This window comes from Anomaloglossus baeobatrachus, chromosome 2 (assembly GCF_048569485.1).
Source record: "Anomaloglossus baeobatrachus isolate aAnoBae1 chromosome 2, aAnoBae1.hap1, whole genome shotgun sequence".
Lineage (NCBI taxonomy): Eukaryota > Metazoa > Chordata > Amphibia > Anura > Aromobatidae > Anomaloglossus > Anomaloglossus baeobatrachus.
In genome coordinates, this window is record NC_134354.1 from 591,864,451 (window position 1) to 591,884,736 (window position 20,286).

Here is a 20,286-nt window from a genome sequence, read left to right on the forward strand (position 1 = left end):
CACTGAGGTTACTCGCGGCCACCGCTGGATTCAGCGGTGGCCGCGGGTAACCTCGGTGACAGCTCAGCTGATCGCGCGGCTGTCTTCATTAGCTGCATGGAGGTGACCCGAGCGGCGGTGTCTGCTGCTTCTCCGGTCACCTCCATGCAGCAGAGCTGGATGTGGCGCTGGACCATCCTGGATTACGCCGGACATGGAGGGCTTTGTCGGGGTTATAAATTGGTAATGAGGGAATGTGTTTGTGTTTTTTTATTTCTAATAAAGCATTTTTTGGGCGTGTGTGTTTATTTACTGTAATTTACAGATTAATCATGGAGGGTGTCTCATAGACGCCTGACATGATTAATCTAGGATTTAGTGGCAGTTATGGGCTGCCAATAACTCCTTATTACCCCGATTTGCTAACGCACCAGGGCAAATCGGGAAGAGCCGGGTACAGTCCCAGAACTGACGCATCTAATGGATGCGGCCATTCTGGGCGGCTGCTGACTGATATTGTTAGGCTGGGGGGCTCCCCATAACGTGGAGCTCCCCATCCTGAGAATACCAGCCTTCAGCCGTATGGCTTTATCTGGCTGGCATTAAAATTGGGGGGGACCGCACGCCAGTTTTTTTTAATTATTTATTTATTTCTAATTTTTTTTTTTTTTTCAATTCAACAAGCTTTATGGGCTTGTTTGAACTGAAAAATACATGAAAGAATTGTTGACAAAACTGCAGCCAAAAACGCACCAAAAAAGCAGCAAAAACGCACCTACATTTTTTGTGACATTTCCAGGCTCTCTCTGACAAGGTGCAGTTTTGGCTGCAGTTTTGGCTGCAGTTTGTGAACACGAAAAAGAAGCAGCGTGCGCATGTAGCCTTAATGTTGATAAATGTGGAGTAATCCTATAGCTGCGTATACATTAAATGGAAGTAAACTCGGGACTACAGAATGGGAGAAGGACTTGGGTATTCTTATTACAAAGAAGCTGAGCAGCAGCACTCAATGTCAAGCAGCAGCTGCTAAAGCAACCAAGATTTTAGGGTGTATAAAAAAAAAAAAAAAAAAAAAAAAAAAAGATTAGATCCCAACGTATTGTTACCCCTCTATAAATCACTTGTAAGGCCACATGTAGGATATGGGATGCAGTTTTGGGCTCCATATTTTAAAAAGGATATAAAGAAGTTAGAGTCAGTTTAAAGCCAGGCAAATAGATTATTACAAGGAATGGAAGGCCTCCCATATGATGAGAGGTTGAAAAAGTTAGATTTGTTTTGCTTAGTAAAAAAGACGTCTCAGAGGAGATCTCATTTATATGTATAAATACATGTGTGGTCAGTATAAAGGACGCCTGTCCTTTATACTGACATGACTTATTTCTTCCAAAGACAGTACTAAGGACCAGGGGGCACTCACTGCGAGTGGAAGAAAAGCGATTCCGACACCTAAATAGGAAAGGGTTCTTTACAGTTAGAGCAGTCAGACTGTGGAATACACTACCACAAGAGGTAGTAATGGCAGATACTATAACAGCTTTTAAAAAAGTGCTGGATGATTTCCTCAGTACACACAACATTGTTGGTTATAAATGATTTAGTGACCAAATGTAGAATTGGTGGAGGAAGGTTGATCTAGATGGACCTAGGTCTTTTTTCATCCTATGTAACTATGTAAGACTTGCTTTCCATTTGCCAGTCTATAAAAGTAAATAAATAATGGAAGTCAGGAGTGCTGTTCATTTGACCGGTCAAGCATTTCAGGCTCTATGCTTTGGGTCACATATGATATATATATTTTTTTTTCTCTCAAAATGTTTGAATACTGGACAGCAATTATACAATCTGGCACATCTCTGCTCTGAAAATAAAATTAGATTTTTTTATTTTAAAGATTTAGGTTTTGTGGAAAACAGTCTAGAAACAGTCTCAGATTCCATAGCGACGATACGTGAATGTATATAATGGTATATTGTGGGCACGTGCCGTGAATATATGCATTAGAATATAAATACAAAGTAGATCCATATAAGCCGGTCTCCCTCCACGGCTGGCTTAGGTGTCCCAGCTGTCCCCCTCCACAATCCAGATCTATTTCCATAGCATTTACTGCACCGAGGCTGAATGGATAATAGGAGATCCTGACAATATTCTTGACACCTCCACATAAATAAAACAGTACATCTTTCAATCAAGTCTGAAGCCGCGTCAGGTATAGGAGAGCTGGATATACCCGCTCCATGTTGGTGGGCTCTGTGAGGAACCATCGCACTTTTCCCTCATGTCAGCAATTGTTTGTGAACTTGTTATGAAGCCATTTTATGTCATGTGAGGCTTCCAAACATTTACATAGCGGCAGAATGATGATTATACAAGAGATTCTTCTACGCCAATAGATTCCCACACGGGATTCGTTTACATGTGAATGAACAGTATCAGTGTCAAGTCTGTTCCCAGAAAACTGGCAAGACAAGAACTGGGCACACAACACAAAACAAGAAGCCTTACCTCCGTCTGTCCCTCCTGAGCGCTGCTCTCATGTGTAACCCGAATACTCTGGAACAGAACAGCACAATAATCCTGTTAATAGCTGCAGACATACTTGTCTCCGCTACATGGCAATGAATGGACCACAGGAATACTAGCTATGTATACAGCCCAATCCAAGGTTTTCCAGGGCTCAAAAGTCAGCAATCAGCCCATTAATTGTATATAGGGACTGTAGCTATAGGATACATATGAAATATATAACTTTTTTTTGGATCTCAGGAACACATGCTCACATAAAAAAAAAAAACATTTTTTTTTTGCATACGCACCATATTTATTGGGACTATAGGACACACCTTACTGTAAGATGCCACCCGTATTTTGACAGCAGAAAACAGGAAAAAAAACAACATATCCTACTAATTAAAACCTCCCTGGCCGTGTAAAGAAGTGGCGGGGTCAATATCATGTATTCTAAGGCACGATGTTAGAACAGGGAGGTAGCAGATCTATTTGCGTTTCTCTGCAGTGTGTATTATACACTTTAACTTGACAGCACACAGATTATGAAAACTCTGCAGCGCACATATAAACATTGCTACATGCATGAATCGGCGCGCTACAACACACACACACACAGCTCAGCTTCCCTACAGCGCACACACGGCACAACTTGGCTACGCCACCACACACACTGCTCAATTTGGCTACTCTACACCACACACACGGCTCAATTTGGCTACTCTACACCACACACACGGCTCAATTTGGCTACTCTACACCACACACACGGCTCAATTTGGCTACTACACCACACACACACACACACACACACACACACGGCTCACCTGGGCTCCAACAGTGCGCGCAGCTCAACTGGAGTACAACAGCGTGCGCGACTCACCTGGGCTACAACACACACAGGCTAGCTCTGCTACAGTACACACAGCTCTACTCTGCTACAACACAGGCAGCTCAGTTCCACTACAACACACACAACTTATCTTCAGCACACACATACCTCCACCTACACTCACTATATTTTACTGCACTTTGAAGTTCCATTCATTCTGTTGACTGAACAAATGACCGCTAAGGTCCTTCAGCTAGCAGCCAGGACCTGCAGCATTCGTGCAGCTTTAGTGATCTGCTTTGTCCCGATATGATAAAGCTCTGCGTCAGCAGGCTACATGTTCAGGGCAGAAATGGGCAGAGTGGCTGCAGGGTTGTCCCAGCAAGTTAGGCTGCTTTCACACTACGTTTTTTTAACATCCGTCCTGAACGTTTTTTTAACGCAAAAACGGATCCAGTGCAAATGCGGTTTCATTTCAATGCATTTGCAATGGACTTGCGTCAACATGCGTTCACCTGCGTTTGCGTGCGTTATAGTAAGGATCCAGTGACTTGCAGTTGTTTAACATTTTTCAAAAACGTTACTTGTAGCGTTTTTGAGCTGCGTCGAAATACTGCAAATTGCTGGATCCTGACTATACTGCACGCAAACGCAAGTGAACGCTGGCATGCTGATAGACAAGATCCTGTTTGCTCTACTGAGCATGCCCAGAAACCAGCCTCGGGTGATCAGTCCCTCTCTCCCCCTCCCTCTCTCCCCCGCCTGAGAGCTGCAGACACTCGTAACCAAGATAACTATCGGGTAACCAAGGAAAGCGCTTCTATTAGTTACTCGATGTTTACGTTGGTTACGTGTGCAGGGAGCCCGGCTCCTAGCATCTGCAGACGCTCACAAAGATAAATATCGGGTATCCAAGCAAGTTACCCGATGTTTACCTTGGTTACGAGCCAGCTCCCAGTCTCTCTTGTTCAGTTCCCCTCACTTCCGATCACATGACTCCAATGCCCACCCATAAACTTAAAGTGACAGGATCCTGCAAAATAACACATGTTTTTTTTGCTGTAAAAGTAGGATCCGCTTTTACAGCAAAAAAACGTAGTGTGAAAGCAGCCTAACTGAATGGACGAGCAGTAAAGATTTCCTACATCGATGGCAAATGTAGCAAAGTTTTAGCTGTGATAGAAAGTTTAAGGTCTGTATGTGCTTTCAGTCTCTAGATGTAAATATGGAATGTTTTCATTACCAGAGAAAAGATCCTAAAAATCCCGGGAATGAGAAAATTATATCATGTTTATTGTACAATGATTAATCTTCATTTGCATAACAGCAGACAATTCCTTTAAAAGAGCAATTTACATAGTTTGCATTCAGCCGCAGAAGCCTCAAAAGCAGAAATCCCTGCTAGACTAGACCTTACAAGGTCCCATTCTCAGAATGAAGCCTCCTTAGTGATTAGAAAACATCTGTGCTTCTCTAACCCTACTTGGTTGCAGAAGAGCAGTGATACTTGTACATACCTCATCTTTTTCTAGAAATTTGGCTCTTTCTTCAGGACTTAAAGAGGTGGAATCATCAAGAAACTTTTTCAATGCAGAGTCACTTTCTAGAAGAAAAACATGGTCACATCAGAAAAGACCAACAATTCCCATTTGGGACTATTTGTTAGATATCCTGCCATCACGCCGTATATTTTTGCAATGTCTTTTCTGATGCTCTATTGATAGGTTTTGCCATATTATAGAGTGGCTTAGAGAATGGTACTGTTGTCTTGCAGTACTGGTAAAATCGAAAGCAACATGTGCTTATATTACAGTGAGTGCACTCAATCACTCCTTGCATACTGGAGTACAGCAGGTGTACAGAGTAGGCTGTCAGTCATTGTGGCAGGCACTAATGCCTGTGCTCCCTGTAAAATGACAAGTGACAGCAACCGCCCTCTGCACCCCTCCCATGACTGGAAGCAAGTGGCTGCAGGGAGAACTTCATTTTCTTCCTATAGCTGCTGCTCTAGTAAAACAGTCTGACATGACAAATGCTATTTACCTCCAGATTGCTATTATATCCATAGGCTTATTTTTTGCGTCTTGAGGTCACGTTTTAATGATACCATTATTTTTAAGTAGATCCTGTGAATGTTTGTGCGCTGCTGGCGTTCACAGGAAGTGAGTCATGACAGTGACAGAAGTCATCATCTGACCTCCCCACTGTAATGACAACCCATCGGCGCTCCGCCATCACGGGGCCACCGATATGAGCAGGGAATGAGGCGTTCCCGCCGGCGCGTGTTAGGTCGTGCTACTACAGTTTGACATTGCAATCCAATAAGTTAACAGGCACAGGTGAATCTCCAATCCACCCGCGCCCATTAGCTGCGCATGTCAGCTGATCAGATTAGCCTACGTGTGGGGAAAGATGTGGGCTCAAAGCGTGAGCCAACATCGAAGGGAGGGACGTGGCCAATGACATACCTATACGCCATTGGTCGTGAAGAGGTTGTCACCAGATGAACCTGTGGCCAGTCAGATATTTCTCCTACATAAAATAAGAGGTAGCCGATGTAATCGATTAGATGGGTGTAATTATATATATATTATATATATATATATATATATATATATATATATATATATATATATAGAGATATAGAGATATAGAGATATATATATTATATAGAGATATATATATATATATATATATATATATATATTATATAGAGATAGACATTATATAGAGATATAGAGATATATATATATATTATATAGAGATAGACATTATATAGAGATATAGAGATATATATATATATTATATAGAGATAGACATTATATATATATATATATATATATCTCTATATCTCATATATATATATATATATATATATATATATATATATATATATATATATATATATATATATATCTATATCTCATATATATATATTATATTATATATATATATACACATATACATACACACACACACACACACATACATATATATGTACATATATATATACACACACACACATACATATATATGTACATATATATACACACACACACATACATATATAGCATTTATATATGTATTCCAGTTCGAATAAATTAACACCTCTCTATGATATAACCAGAACAGAAGCACCTTCATACCCATCAGATCGGCAGTGTACATGCTTGGCCTGCGCTCATTCAATCTCTATGGGACTACTGGAGAAAGCGCCCCAGCAGTCTAAGGCTGTGTGCCCATGTTGCGTAGTGTCCCTGCAGAAATTTCTGCAGTGATTTGACAGCACATGAGCGCGTCAAATCGCTGCAGAAACACTGCGTAATGAATGCAGTGAAAGCCCATTTCATGCGCTCTGGATGCAGCCCCCACCAGACAGAACGGGACGTGCATCCAAAGTGCATGGAAAAAGTGACATGTTGCTTTTTAGAACGCAGCGTTTTGGCAGCATTCAAATCACTGCGTTCTAAAACGCAACGTGCGCATGGATTATGCACAATCTTCATAGATTGTGACGGGGACGCAGGACGCATGCAGTTACGCTGCAGTGCAATACACAGCGTAACTGCATGCAAGTACGCAACATGGGCACAGAGCCTAAAAGGGAATGATGGAGCAGGAGTCACATACGCACACTGCCACTCAATTCTAATAGGAAAAAAAATGGCCTCTTCTGCCGATTAGTGAGATTTCCAGTGATCAGATTGTAAGTAATCTAGGAGTTCTCATTTATGCTAAGAATAGGTGATAACTTCTTCCAGCTACATTAATTTTTGGCACACCTGGTGGACATACAGTGCTCGGCATTAATCAGTCCAACAGATTTGTCAGAAAACCTTTACTTTTCTTTCAAAAATCAACATTTTCTATGGGATACCATGCTACAAATATTCCCACAAATGTGGACCATTGATTGCAAACAAGATTTACTATTTTAAATATTCAACAAATGTTCCAAACAAATTCATTCAAGACTACACTACTCACAGAAAGTTAGGGATATTTGGCTTTCGGGTGAAATTTCAGAATGATCCTAAAATGTCCTCTAACCTTTTCAGATTAACTTAGTGTGACCTTCTGTAACCTTTTGAATGCACGTGTCCAAATGTTCAATATTTCAGTAATTGTTGCACAATTTACTATTCTCTAACAAGAGGCATAATGGCAAAATTCACAACAGGTGTTTGATCCATGAATCACTCAATCATTTTGCGGTTTAATTAGAATTGGTATTTAAACACTCCTCCTCATCACGCTGTTCACATTTTGACCAAAGACGACACCTAACAATTGATCAACAGTACCTCACCATTGCAAGGCTTCAAGCAGGATGTTCTCAGACAGAAGTGGCCACTGAGCTTGTGACACTGAGTGTCATCAGCAGGTTGCAACAGAGATACAGAGAGATTGGAAGAGACACAGAAAGGCATAGAAATGGACGTACTTTGGCCACATCCCACACTGATGACCACTTGATTGTGAACAATGCCCTTCAGAACCAGATGATGAATGCCACACATCTCCAGACACATTTAAGGAAGAAGAGCATCACTCAAGTGTCATGTCAGACCATTTGAGACCTTTTAATTCAGCATGGTCTGTGCGCTAGACAACATATAAGGGTATCTGACCTCACCAATAGGCACAGGTGTCATTCTCTTGCATGGAGAAGGCAGCTTCTACGCTGGACGAGGGACCCCTGATGAAAGTCAATTCATGCTGAGTAAAAATGATGACCCCCCCAATGATGCTGGAGACCTCAAGGAGAATGCTATGCATCAGCCACTACTGGCACCAGATGAGCCTTTGGTGGTGGTGAGGGCAGCTGTGTTGTCAATACAGAACTGCCCTACACTTTGACTGGTACAGTGGCAAGCCCCTACTACTTGAACATCATCACGAATCCAGTTATTGTGCCTCTGCATGAACAACAGAGGCCTAATTTCACCTTCATGGACGACAATGCTCCAGCTCATCGAGGTTGCATCATTAGGAAACAGGTTCTGGAGATTAGAGTACCTCAAATTGAGTGGCCTGCACTTTCTCTGGACGTGAGTCCCATAGATAAATTATGGGATCAGCTGAGTTGCTGTGTAGAGGCTTATAACTCTGTACCCCAGAACTCAATGACCTGAGGGCTTCTCTTCAAAAACAGAGGGTTGCCATTCCTCAGCAGACAATAACTCAACTAGTAAACAGCATGAGATGTCGTTGTCAAGCTGTAATTGATGTTAAAGGCCACATGACCAGTTATTGAGACATTGACATTTGGTGGGCTATACCCACTAATGTTGTTGGCTTTTGCTTCAGTAAATAGTTTGAGATGAGGATATCACCATTGCATGTTTCTAGTTTAATGCCCTACTTTCATGATAAAATATCACTGTAGCGTGAACTTTTTATATTTTACATACATTTTTTCCCCGAAAGCCAAATATCCCTAATAATTTGTGATTAGTGAATGTTTCAAAAACGATTACACTCTAATGAAAGTCTTAGGAACTAAACTAAAATTTAGACTACAAAATTCTAATAATTAATATGAATTCAACCTCAGGTAAGACTAATTATTCATTAAACAAGTGTCCAACAGACAGAGGACTATAAAAGATGACTGTCAACAATGGCACCATATAGAAGAGAAATGTCACAAGACCTGAGAAAGAAAATTTCTTTATGCAAGAAAATGTGAAGCATACAAGAAGATCCAGGAAAGATTTACTTATCAGTCAGAATACTGTAGCAAAAAATATATAAAAATCTAACTGCAATCATCTCACAGAAATGTCGAGGCCAACCAGGGAAATTAACATTTCAATAAGACCATCTTCAGAGAAGAAGGGTTGAAGAAAATTGACATGCAAGTTCACTGAAGTTATCTAAAGAAGTAGAAAGCCAAAGCTGGATGTTTCCCATGAGACTATACGGATAACCTACAGAGGAATGGGATGCATGGGTGTCCTCCATGAAGGAAGTCTCTCCTAAAGTCCATGCACAAAAAAAGCCTACCGCCTATTTTCCATTTACCATGCTAAAAAATATGAGGACTACTGGGACTCTAATCTGGAGTGATGAGATCACAATAAAGATTTTTGGAACTGATAGCTTCAAAACTATATGGCATCACAACTATGAGGAGTACAAAGAAAAATGCATGGCCTACAGTGAAACATGGTGGAGGCAGTATCCTTACGTGGAGTTTCCTGAGAGATGCTCATGTCCAGGAGCTATAATTCATTGATAGTATCATATATTCATAGATGAACTGGTCTATATTGAGAGAGAAAATGCTACCATCATTTTGTGTCCTTGGTAGATGTCACTTTTTCAACATGACAATGATGGACATGACAAAGAACATCAATCTCAATCCAGGTTCTAAAGAAGATTGTTCTTGAATAATGGAAAAAGATTGATGTTACCATATGTCGCCTACTTGTTCATTCCATGCCTAGAAGACGTGGTGCGGTTCTTAAAGAGTTAGGGGTACTTTGCACGCTGCCACATCGCTAGCCGATGATAGCGATGCCGAGCGCGATAGTCACCGCCCCCGTCGCACATGCGATATCTTGTGATAGCTGCCGTAGCGAACATTATCGCTACGGCAGCTTCACACGCACTTACCTGCCCTGCAATGTTGCTCTCGCTTAGGAAAGAGGCGGGTCGTGCGGCGTCACAGCGACGTCACACGGCAGGCAGCCAATAGAAGCGGAGGGGCGGAGATGAGCAGGACGTAAACATCCCGCCCACCTCCTTCCTTCCTCATTGCAGCCGGGACGCAGGTAAGGTGAGGTTCCTCGCTCCTGCGGCTTCATACACAGCGATGTGTGCTGCCGCAGGAACAAGGAACAACATTGTATCTGTCGCTGCAGCAAAATTATGAAAATGACCAACACTGCACAGATCACTGATTTACGACGCTTTTGCGATCGTTTATCGGTGCTTCTAGGCTTTACACGTTGCGACGTCGTTACCGGCGCCGGATGTGCGTCACTTTCAATTTGACCCCGACGACATCGGAGTAGTGATGTCGCAACGTGCAAAGTACCCCTTAGTCCCATCCCCAAGATCTTATCCCAATGTAGTAAGTGTAATAATATTAATATTAGCAAATACCACCAATTAGAAATGTAGCATAGTTCTCGTGATAGTCATGTCTCTTACCTCACATGCAGGACATTGCAGCTTAGGTATCCATAGTTACGAACACTCATAGAATGACAGTTAGTAGCTCATGGTCGTAATTATGGATACCTGAGCTGTAATGCCCTGCACATGAGGTAAGAGACATAGCTAATCAAGAGAATTATACTAGATTTGTAATTGGAGGTATTTGCTGATAATATTATTATACCTACGACGTATTGGGATAGGATCTTCGAGATGGGAATAACTCTTTGATAATCATGGAGGTCATACAAATACTAGATGTAGGGTGTGTTTATTTTTGCATCAACTAATTTCAGTAAAACTAAATATAATGAAATTAAGGGTAATAATAGAACTTTCAAGTTATGGGTTAACAAAACGTGCTATGAAAGGCAGTCGTGCCAAATTTTTTTGAAATGTTCCTGTGTTCACCGAGATATTGATAAACTCTTACTTTTCAAAAAGGGATGGGGGAGGGGAACTCATTCATGGTGAGCACTGTAGACATTTCATTACTTGCCTAAAATAAGGAACAGTTTTGAGGCTTCATTCTAAAATGACAAGGTGACAATAAAGGTGACTGTTCTCGTAGAGTCTTACGGCGCCACCTGGTGGACACATTCTGCTATGAACGTCATTTACCAAAGTGGAGCTTGTCCCGGGTGTTTGCCACTGCATGAATGAGGCCGATTGTTCCACAGGCGTTGCTGATTGTCTGCTTCATGAAGTAAACAGAGGAATCCACATCTTGACCGTGGGATTGAATTTTTTCTTCCTCCTCTGCTCTGAAGTGCTCATACTGATTGGAAGGAAAAATAAAAGGATTCAATGGTTGAATGTTAATGGTGACATTCTCACATCCACAGCTTTTAATAAGTCATGTCTTGGCTGTAACATAATGGCGTTCTTCTACACGCGCAGTGAGTCAGTGCAAGCCTACTCCAGAGATACCGGCCTCATCATCACACCAAAACACAGTCTGCTCGGAATAGGAATAATGTGTATTGCAGGCAGCCACAACTGCCAAGAGGGACGGAAAGGGGTCCACCGGCTGTCACCAGTACACTGCATAGGCAGTAAAGGGGACATTTAGGGTAGATTGCTGTAAAGACGTTGCTTGATGAAGACGTCTTTGGCATCTTGGAAATTACTACTTGCATTGTTTAAGGCCCTCTAAAAAATTTTAGCTTTATTACCTTTTGCTGTATATCTATCCCTCTAACATGGGCTAATAAAAGAGTAGTAGAAAGAATTTGTAAAAGGGCTGAAAACAGCAGCAACCAAGGGTAAAAAAACTACTTGATACTTTATTTAGCTTCTTAAAAAAACTTGAATTAGAACACATAAGAGGACAGTATTTGATATTGTTAACGTGTTTGGCCTTCACGTCATAGCACAGAATGGATATAAACGCATTGGTTATATAACAGGATAATTAAAAAAATGTTTATTAATTACTGTGCGATTAGTGTCCAACGCACAAATTAACTATTTATTACAGTGCTACTATTCAATATCAAAAGGGGTCAGTTTTGTTTTTAGTTTTTTGTTCTTTTATTGAAAATCATCTGTTATCGGTCCAACGATGGCCCAGCCAAACAGCCGCTGACGGCCCAGCCAAACAGCCGCTGACGGCCCAGCCAAACAGCCGCTGACGGCCCAGCCAAACAGCCGCTGACGGCCCAGCCAAACAGCCGCTGACGGCCCAGCCAAACATCCGCTGACGGCCCAGCCAAACATCCGCTGACGGCCCAGCCAAACATCCGCTGACGGCCCAGCCAAACAGCCGCTGACGGCCCAGCCAAACAGCCGCTGACGGCCCAGCCAAACAGCCGCTGACGGCCCAGCCAAACAGCCGCTGACGGCCCAGCCAAACAGCCGCTGACGGCCCAGCCAAACAGCCGCTGACGGCCCAGCCAAACAGCCGCTGACGGCCCAGCCAAACAGGCGCTGACGGCCCAGCCAAACAGGCGCTGACGGCCCAGCCAAACAGGCGCTGACGGCCCAGCCAAACAGGCACTGACGGCCCAGCCAAACAGCCGCTGACGGCCCAGCCAAAAAGCCGCTGACGGCCCAGCCAAAAAGCCGCTGACGGCCCAGCCAAAAAGCCGCTGACGGCCCAGCCAAACATCCGCTGACGGCCCAGCCAAACATCCGCTGACGGCCCAGCCAAACATCCGCTGACGGCCCAGCCAAACAGCCGCTGACGGCCCAGCCAAAAAGCCGCTGACGGCCCAGCCAAACATCCGCTGACGGCCCAGCCAAACATCCGCTGACGGCCCAGCCAAACATCCTGAGAACTTAATGCTGGCACCAGTAACAGATGATTGGTAGTATTGTGATACCTAGTACCCATAACAATCAGATATCGATGGCCTTTTCTAAGGAAAGGCTAGGCCATCAATAAATCCATTTTTAGAAAGAATTGAATACAAGAGTTTTAAAGGCGGAGTATAAAATATAACAACTTTATTTGATATGAAAAAGTTAGATTCAGTTTATATTATTACAATATTATGGTGCTGAATAATGAGAGCCCACATGCTAGTGAGAGAGCCCAAGCAAGATCACCAAAGGTATGGGAAGTCCAAGAGAGAAGGACTCAGTCTAACTATAATCATATCATGGCTAAAAAGTGGGGAGCCTCCAACACATACTCCAAAAAGTATAATGGATAGACTACCATGCAACTGACCAGCGTCAGGCTATTTCTATGCAAGAGGCAACAAACGAGTCAGCATAAAATTTATAAGGTTAAAGTCCTAAGACTTACACATGGCTAGGATGGTCGCCTGGACTTCTCACAGCAAGAAAAGAACCCTCCAACGCGCGTTTCGCGGTACAGTAGATGTTAAGAGCTTCTTCAAGGAAGGACACCTAGTTGAAAGGGCATTTGTTCCTATGTTCCGCCCTCTTAGCACACGGCGTGCTAACATGCTATTCAATGCTCACTACCCAGCGTCATCAACGGTGACGCACGTACCCGTGTCCATTGTCACCGCATCCGAACACCGGGCAAGTGCACATGATCAGAAGTCAACGCAGTTCAGGTCACGCATACTATGAAGTCGGGGTCCGTGTTCCCGCTTCAGAGAGGTCAAGTGCTGGGACTTCTGATCCATGTGCACCGACCCTAAGCCCGGCGTTCTGAGACGGTGCAATCAACACAGGTACGCGCGTCACTGCCGATGAGGACGCTGGGCAATGGGCATTGAATAGCATGTTTAAAAGCCGCACAGGTAAATTGTGAATACAGTTGTTCTCGCAAGTTGACATACCGTATTTTTCAAACTATAAGATGCACTTTTTTCCCCCAAATGTTGGGGGAAAGTGGGGGGATGCGTCTTACAGTCTGAATGTAGGGCTGCGGGGAATGAGGGTGCTTCGGTGGAGCGGGTCATCGGGAGCATGAGCTGGCTGCAGCAGCCTGCCGTGACGTGGTCCCACTTATTTCATATGCACACCCATCCTCCCGCCCATCTCTCAGCCCTGACAGGTGGGCGGGATGATGGGCGGGGGGATGCGCGCATAGTAAACAGCCGACCCACATGATCACCTCCGTCAACTACAGCCTGGAGTGATCATGTGCGGATGTATTCACGGCCCCCAGGGCATCATCATTAGCGTGGGGTGCAGTGAATCAGTACACTTACTGACAACGATCCCTGCAGCATCGTGATCTCCTCCTGTCTGCCGGCCGCGGCTTGTGTGTGGAGACTAGCGGTGCTCACAGGGATGACGTCATCGCTGTGCGCACGTGTCCAAACGCAACTGCGGCTAGCAGACAGGATGACGAGCGATGCTGCAGGGATCGTGGCCAGCTCTACACAGGTAAGCGGCGCTGCTGCTGGCACAGACGGGAGGAGTGATGCTGCGTGGAGCGAGGAAAGGTGAGTATAAACATTTTTTTTTTTTTTGTTTGCCACAGGATGCGGCCATATAGCAGGATAGGGTTATATAGCAGGATGACGGCATAAACCAGGATGGGGGTATATTATATGCAGGATGGGAGTATATAGCAGGGTGGGGGTATATAGCAGGATGACGGCATATAGCAGGGTGGGGGTATATACCAGGATGGGGGTATATAGCAGGATGGGAGCACATACCAGGATGGCAGTATATAGCAGGTTGGCAGTATATAGCAGGAAGTAAGCTATAGCAGGATGAGGGACATATATATATATATATATACACATACACACACACACACACACACACACACACACACACAAGGCAGGAGGATCAATACCAGGATGGGGTACCTGAGTTAGAGAATTTGGGGAGATTACCCCCGTAACAGTGTCAGCAGCAGATCCTTGCCCCATAACAATGTGTCATGACCACATTTTTTGCTTAAAATTTTATTTTCCTATTTTCCTCCTATAAAACCAGGGTGCGTCTTATGGTCCAGTGCGTCTTATAGTCCGAAAAATACAGTATCCACCTACTCTTCTTACACATATAAAAATATGACAGAGGAACCGTTAACATTTCTTCATCTCCCACGGACAGTGTGCTCCTAATGAGCAGAAGAAACTTACCTTTTCTGTGACAGGGAAGAGAAGCAACAGAGCAAGGACCGGACGCGGGACCAAACTGAGAAGCTCAGGGTCGAGTCCATACACATCTACAAACTGCCAACTTGTGCCAACACCCAACTGCTTGAGAAACTGGAAAGAAATACAGTGTAAATATAAACATTAGACAAATATAGCAGATCAAAGCCAATAGTGTTAGCATAATTTCTGGGTTTTTAATAGAAAAAGAACACACACACACACACACACACACATTAGGGGACATATATATATATATATATATATATATATATATATATATATATATATATATATATATATATATATATATATATATATATATATATATAATTTTTTTTTTTTCTCTTAACCCCTTAGTGACGTAGCCAATTTTGAGCTTAATGACAAGGCCAAATTTTTTAATTCTGCCCAGTGTCCCTTTATGTGATCATTCTGGAGGGCTATATATCCCCAGGATTCTGATTACTTTTTTGTGACACATTGTACTTTATGTTAGCGTTAAATTTAGATCAAATTTTTTGCAGTTTTTAAACTTTCAATTTTTATATCCTCAACCCAGTTAGTCATGCTGTACATAATACATTTCCTATAGGTCTACTTTACACCTGTCATTTTTCAAACATCATTTTTTTTCTTGAGGGACCTATTTGGATTTAAATGGACGTTATGGGGCCCTTGAAAACTCCCCAAAAGTGATAACATTTTAAAAACCGCACCCCTCATATATTTCAAAACTGCTGTCAGCATTAATTCCTGTGTAAAACCTGAAGGGTTAAAAAAAAGTGGAAAGAAAAAGAAATACATTTTTGTTTTTACTCTAAAATGCTGCTTTAGCCCCAATATTTTCACTTTTCCAAGGGATAGTCTGACAAAATGGACCCTACAATGTTACCCAGTTTTTCTTGAGCATGCCGACTCCCCACAAGTCGTCAGAAACCTCTATTTGGACAAATGGGAGGCTTGAAACGAAAGGGGCAACGTTTAATTTTGAGACAAAATTACAAATTTGGCTAGATTGCGAGCACCTTGTTGGATTTGCAGGGCCCCTATTGTGCCTGAACAGCAGAAACTCCCCCCACAAACTACGTTTTTTAAACTACAGCCCTCAAACACTTTATACAGAGGATAGTGGAAACCCACAGACCCTACACAGAATTTGACATTAGGTTGTTATTAGAGATGGGCGAACCTTTGGAGGATCGGTTCACCAGGTACATCCGAACCTCAATGGAAGTCAGTAATTGGGCAGTTCGTGGCTCCATGCACATGCCTTTTCAATTTTTATTTTTTTGGAGTGTGTGCACACTACATCTGATCACATTGATTTTACCCTACGTACCAGCCGATCAAACACTGCACGCAGCTCACACAGGGCTGAGCATCACTCATACCCAAGCACAGCGCTGCTCACTTGAGTGGTCTGCACTCATAACTCGCTCGAACTTCGAACCCAAACTTTGTTTTTTTGGACGTCTGTTTCCGAACGTCAAACCTCCGATTCGATCATCTCATCATATCGAACATTCATTTTATTTTTTCTTCCCTTCACATAAATGTTGCTTTAGCCTTACATTATTCACTTTTGCAAGAGGTAACATGGAAAAGTGGACCCCACAGTTTGTTACACATTCTTCTGAGCGCAGCGATTCTCCACATGTTGTCAAGAAGTTCTGTTTGGACAAACGGCAGGGCTTGGAACGGAAAGAGCAATATTTGAGTTGTGGAAAGCAAAATTTGACTGAACTAGATTGCGGGTACCATGTTGCACTTTCAGGGCCCCTGTGGTACCAAAACATTTGAAACCCCCAAAAGTGACCCTATTTTGGAAACTAGACCTCTCAGGGAATTCATATAGGCGTGTGTTGAGTATTTTTAACATCCATGGATGTGAAAGTGTAAATGATGTTGTTTTTCCTCTAAAATGTTGTTTTAACATTCAAATTGGTAATTTTCACAATGGATAATAGGAGAAAAACAGACTCCATCATTTGTTACACAATTTCTCCCAAACACAGCGATACCCCATATGTGGTCAATTAATAATGCTTGAACATGGCAAAACTCAGAAAGACAGCGCTATTTAAGTTTTGGAATGCAAATTTGCACACCGTGTTTCTAAAAAGCACCCACATGTGAGCCCTTTTGGCATACTAAATCCCATAATGAATTCATCTATTGGTGCATTGAGTATTTTTAACCCACAAACTATACAGAATTTTGGCCACAAAAAAGAAAAAAAACTTTTTTCCAGCTAAAATTTTACATTAGCTTCAAAATACTAATTCGCACAAAGGGAAATAGGAGAAAATGGACAGGGCGATTTGTTATTCCCAAATGTGGCAGTACCCTATTGTCTGAGCACATGGTGGGGATCGGATAGGAAAGAGTGAGACTTTTTATTTAGAATGCAGATTCCATTAGCCGAGCCCCTGAGGTGCCAAATCAGCAAAATCCACACAAGTGATCCCATAGTGGAGACTTCAGGGCTTAAGGTACTCATTTGGGGGTGTAGGGAGTATCTTGATCCCTCATAATTTGTTTTTAACATTAAGGCCCTGTGCGCACACTGTGTTTTTACCTGCGTAGATATGTTACATTTTAATGGAAAAATTGTAATTTTTTTTTTATTAATTGCAAATTTGTTACTTACACAAGAAAAGCCCCAGAAGTGGCCCCAGCGCAAAAATTGCACCTCTCAATAATTCATCCACGGCTGCGGTGACTATTTTGTTCTATCCACGCCACACTTTGAAATGCTCCAGAAAAAAGAAAAACATGCCCATACATTGTGCCCAGCTTGTGCTTCTGGAGACACGCATCCCATAAATTGTGCGTGCTCTCCCCACTATAGTAACCACCACTTGGTCACTTACTATGGTTTAAGCACAGGGGTCTCAGAAGAAGGGGGGCATTTGCATTAGATTTTACGGTTTTTGATAAGGTGGGAGCTGTTGCGTTTCTAGAGTCTTTGTTCTAATAATAGTGTAGGAGCCACCAGATAGTGCCAGTGATAGATGACGGACCTGAGCGGGAGCTCTGTTTGTGTGGGATAAGTTAGGGGTTTTTATTGGTAACATTTTGGGGTACAGAACATATTTTTGTGTAAATCAGATTTTATTCGAATAAAGAACATGTTTACAAGTTATAGGATAGGCAACATATGATATAGAGTAGAATAACTCAAATCTTGGAGGTAATAAGTAATACAACACTTTTCTACTTGCATAATAATTCTTTTGATTACACACTTCAGGTCAGACCATCATCACCCATATAATAGCTTTGCTTTGGAGATGATGCCCACTGGGTGACCAACAATCCGACCCCCATACAAAAATGTATGCAGCCTCGTTTAGAAACGGGAGGCAACGTAGATGGACAAAGTCCCTGAGATGACAATCCTTTCTAACAATGTAAACATAACATAAAATGTACAAAGGAAAGAAAGATGAGAAAAGAGGAAATGTAGGGGGAGAGGGAAAAGAAAAGGACGAAGAACATGTCTCGTCTGGGTCGTGTGCAGCCCCCAGCACTTTTGTTTTGTGGAATGGACAATCACAGAGGTCTCACGCCCCCAACTGAAGCTTGAAGCCATAGTACCAGGTCTGGTGTCTCTCTATACATAATCCACGGCGCCCACAGCCTGAACACTCGCTCCCCCGAGTCAGACGCCTGGCCGACCAGCTCCTCCATCCTATAGATCTGGTTCATCTCAACCACCAGTTCAGCCCGCGAGGGCCCTTTGGTCTGTCTCCAGTACCTTGGGATTAATCTCCTTGCCCCCGTCAAAAAATGCCTTAACAGGCTTCTCTTGAAGTTGGCAATCGTGATATTGCTTAAGGATAGTAGAGCCAGTTCCGGCGTCGGCTCAAACCTAGTGGATGACACTTTATTCAGAAGGGCAAACACGTCTAGCCAAAAATATTGTATGAGAGGACAAGACCACCACAGGTGGATGTATGAGCCTCTATCGTTTGAGCATCTCCAGCATTCTTCAGAGACAGATGGGAACATGGAATTAATTCTGGAGGGGCAGTGATACCACCTAGAAACTATTTTGTAGCCCTGTTCCTGTGACGCTACATCCAGCGATGACTTGTGGGTAAAGAATAATATTTTTGAGAGTTCCTCACGAGTGAGGGGTCTCCCCAAATCCACCTCCCATTTCAAGAAGAAAGGGGCATCATCCTCCCGTCCAGACAACTCAATCTGGAACATTTTGTATAGCAGGGCAATGGTGTGTTCCAGAGGCTCTCCCCCCAGACACAGAGACTCAAAGGGCGTCAAGGACCTATAAAAGTTAGTTTGTGGTGAAAGGCAGTTAATAAAGCTCTTCAATTGCTCATAACCAAACCAAGCTCCTGCGGGAGTGCGGTTGTCAGGAAAGAAAGAATGAAGGGGCCTCATACCCACATTGGACACTAGATCCCTCATTATGGACACCATGCCTCTGGACATGTGAAGAAATATGTTGCCAGTTAAATCTGTCGGGAGTAGAGAATTATTATCTAAAGGGGTCAGTGGTCCAGGTATAGTGGAAATGCCCAGGAGTGCGTTCGAACTCCTGAGAAATGAGGACAAGCTCTTTACGAGGAACGGCCTGGCCTGAGTGCACGGGTGCGAAGGGGCTGGCGACCACAACGCTACGAGAGGGGCGCAGTCTGTCTGAGCTATCTCCACCTCCACCCAGCGCTTAGAGGTTTTGTTATGGTAGAGATCCAGAAGGCATGTTCTCAATGAAGCAAGGTGATATTTTTTGAGGTCTGGACGGCCTGACACCCCCCCCCCCCCCCCAAGTCTAGGCTTGTTCAGGACTCTATAGGCCAGCTGAGGGCGTCTGTGTGCCCAGACGAATCTGGTTATGGCCGTTTTTAAGCGTGAAAAAAGGGAAGCTGGCAAGGGTATGGGAATTGCCTGGAAAAAATATAACAGGCGAGGCAGAATATCCATCTTTATGCCATTTATCCTGCCTAACCAGGATATTGGCAGCTTATTCCATTTAAGGAGATCCGCCTCTATCTCCCCCAAAACTTTAAGGATATTAGCTCTGTATCAGGACGAGACATCAGCAGTCAAGTCAATGCCAAGATAGGACAATGATTTCCCTTGCCACCTAAAAGGGAAACGACGCTCGAAGCTGATCGATCACCTGGTGCGTAAGGGAAATATTAAGCGCCTCCGACTTGTGCATGTTCATTTTAAAATTGCTCAGAGAGCCAAATCTGTGAAGTTCCAACATAATGTTCGGTAGGC

At 43.1% G+C, this 20,286-nt stretch overlaps 1 protein-coding gene across 1 annotated transcript in view; it reads right to left on the reverse strand.

The window, feature by feature from the left end:
* UCHL3 (ubiquitin C-terminal hydrolase L3) overlaps window positions 1-16,561 on the reverse strand; it is a 71,136-nt gene extending 54,575 nt beyond the window's left edge. The window contains exons 1-5 of the mRNA XM_075333851.1: window positions 16,526-16,561; window positions 15,016-15,144; window positions 11,114-11,270; window positions 4,840-4,925; window positions 2,488-2,535 (exon numbers count right to left, since the gene is read on the reverse strand). Of these exons, the coding sequence (XP_075189966.1) occupies window positions 2,488-2,535; window positions 4,840-4,925; window positions 11,114-11,270; window positions 15,016-15,144; window positions 16,526-16,561 (456 nt within the window). The remainder of the gene's footprint in view (window positions 1-2,487; window positions 2,536-4,839; window positions 4,926-11,113; window positions 11,271-15,015; window positions 15,145-16,525) is intronic.
* Window positions 16,562-20,286: the final 3,725 nt, after the last annotated feature.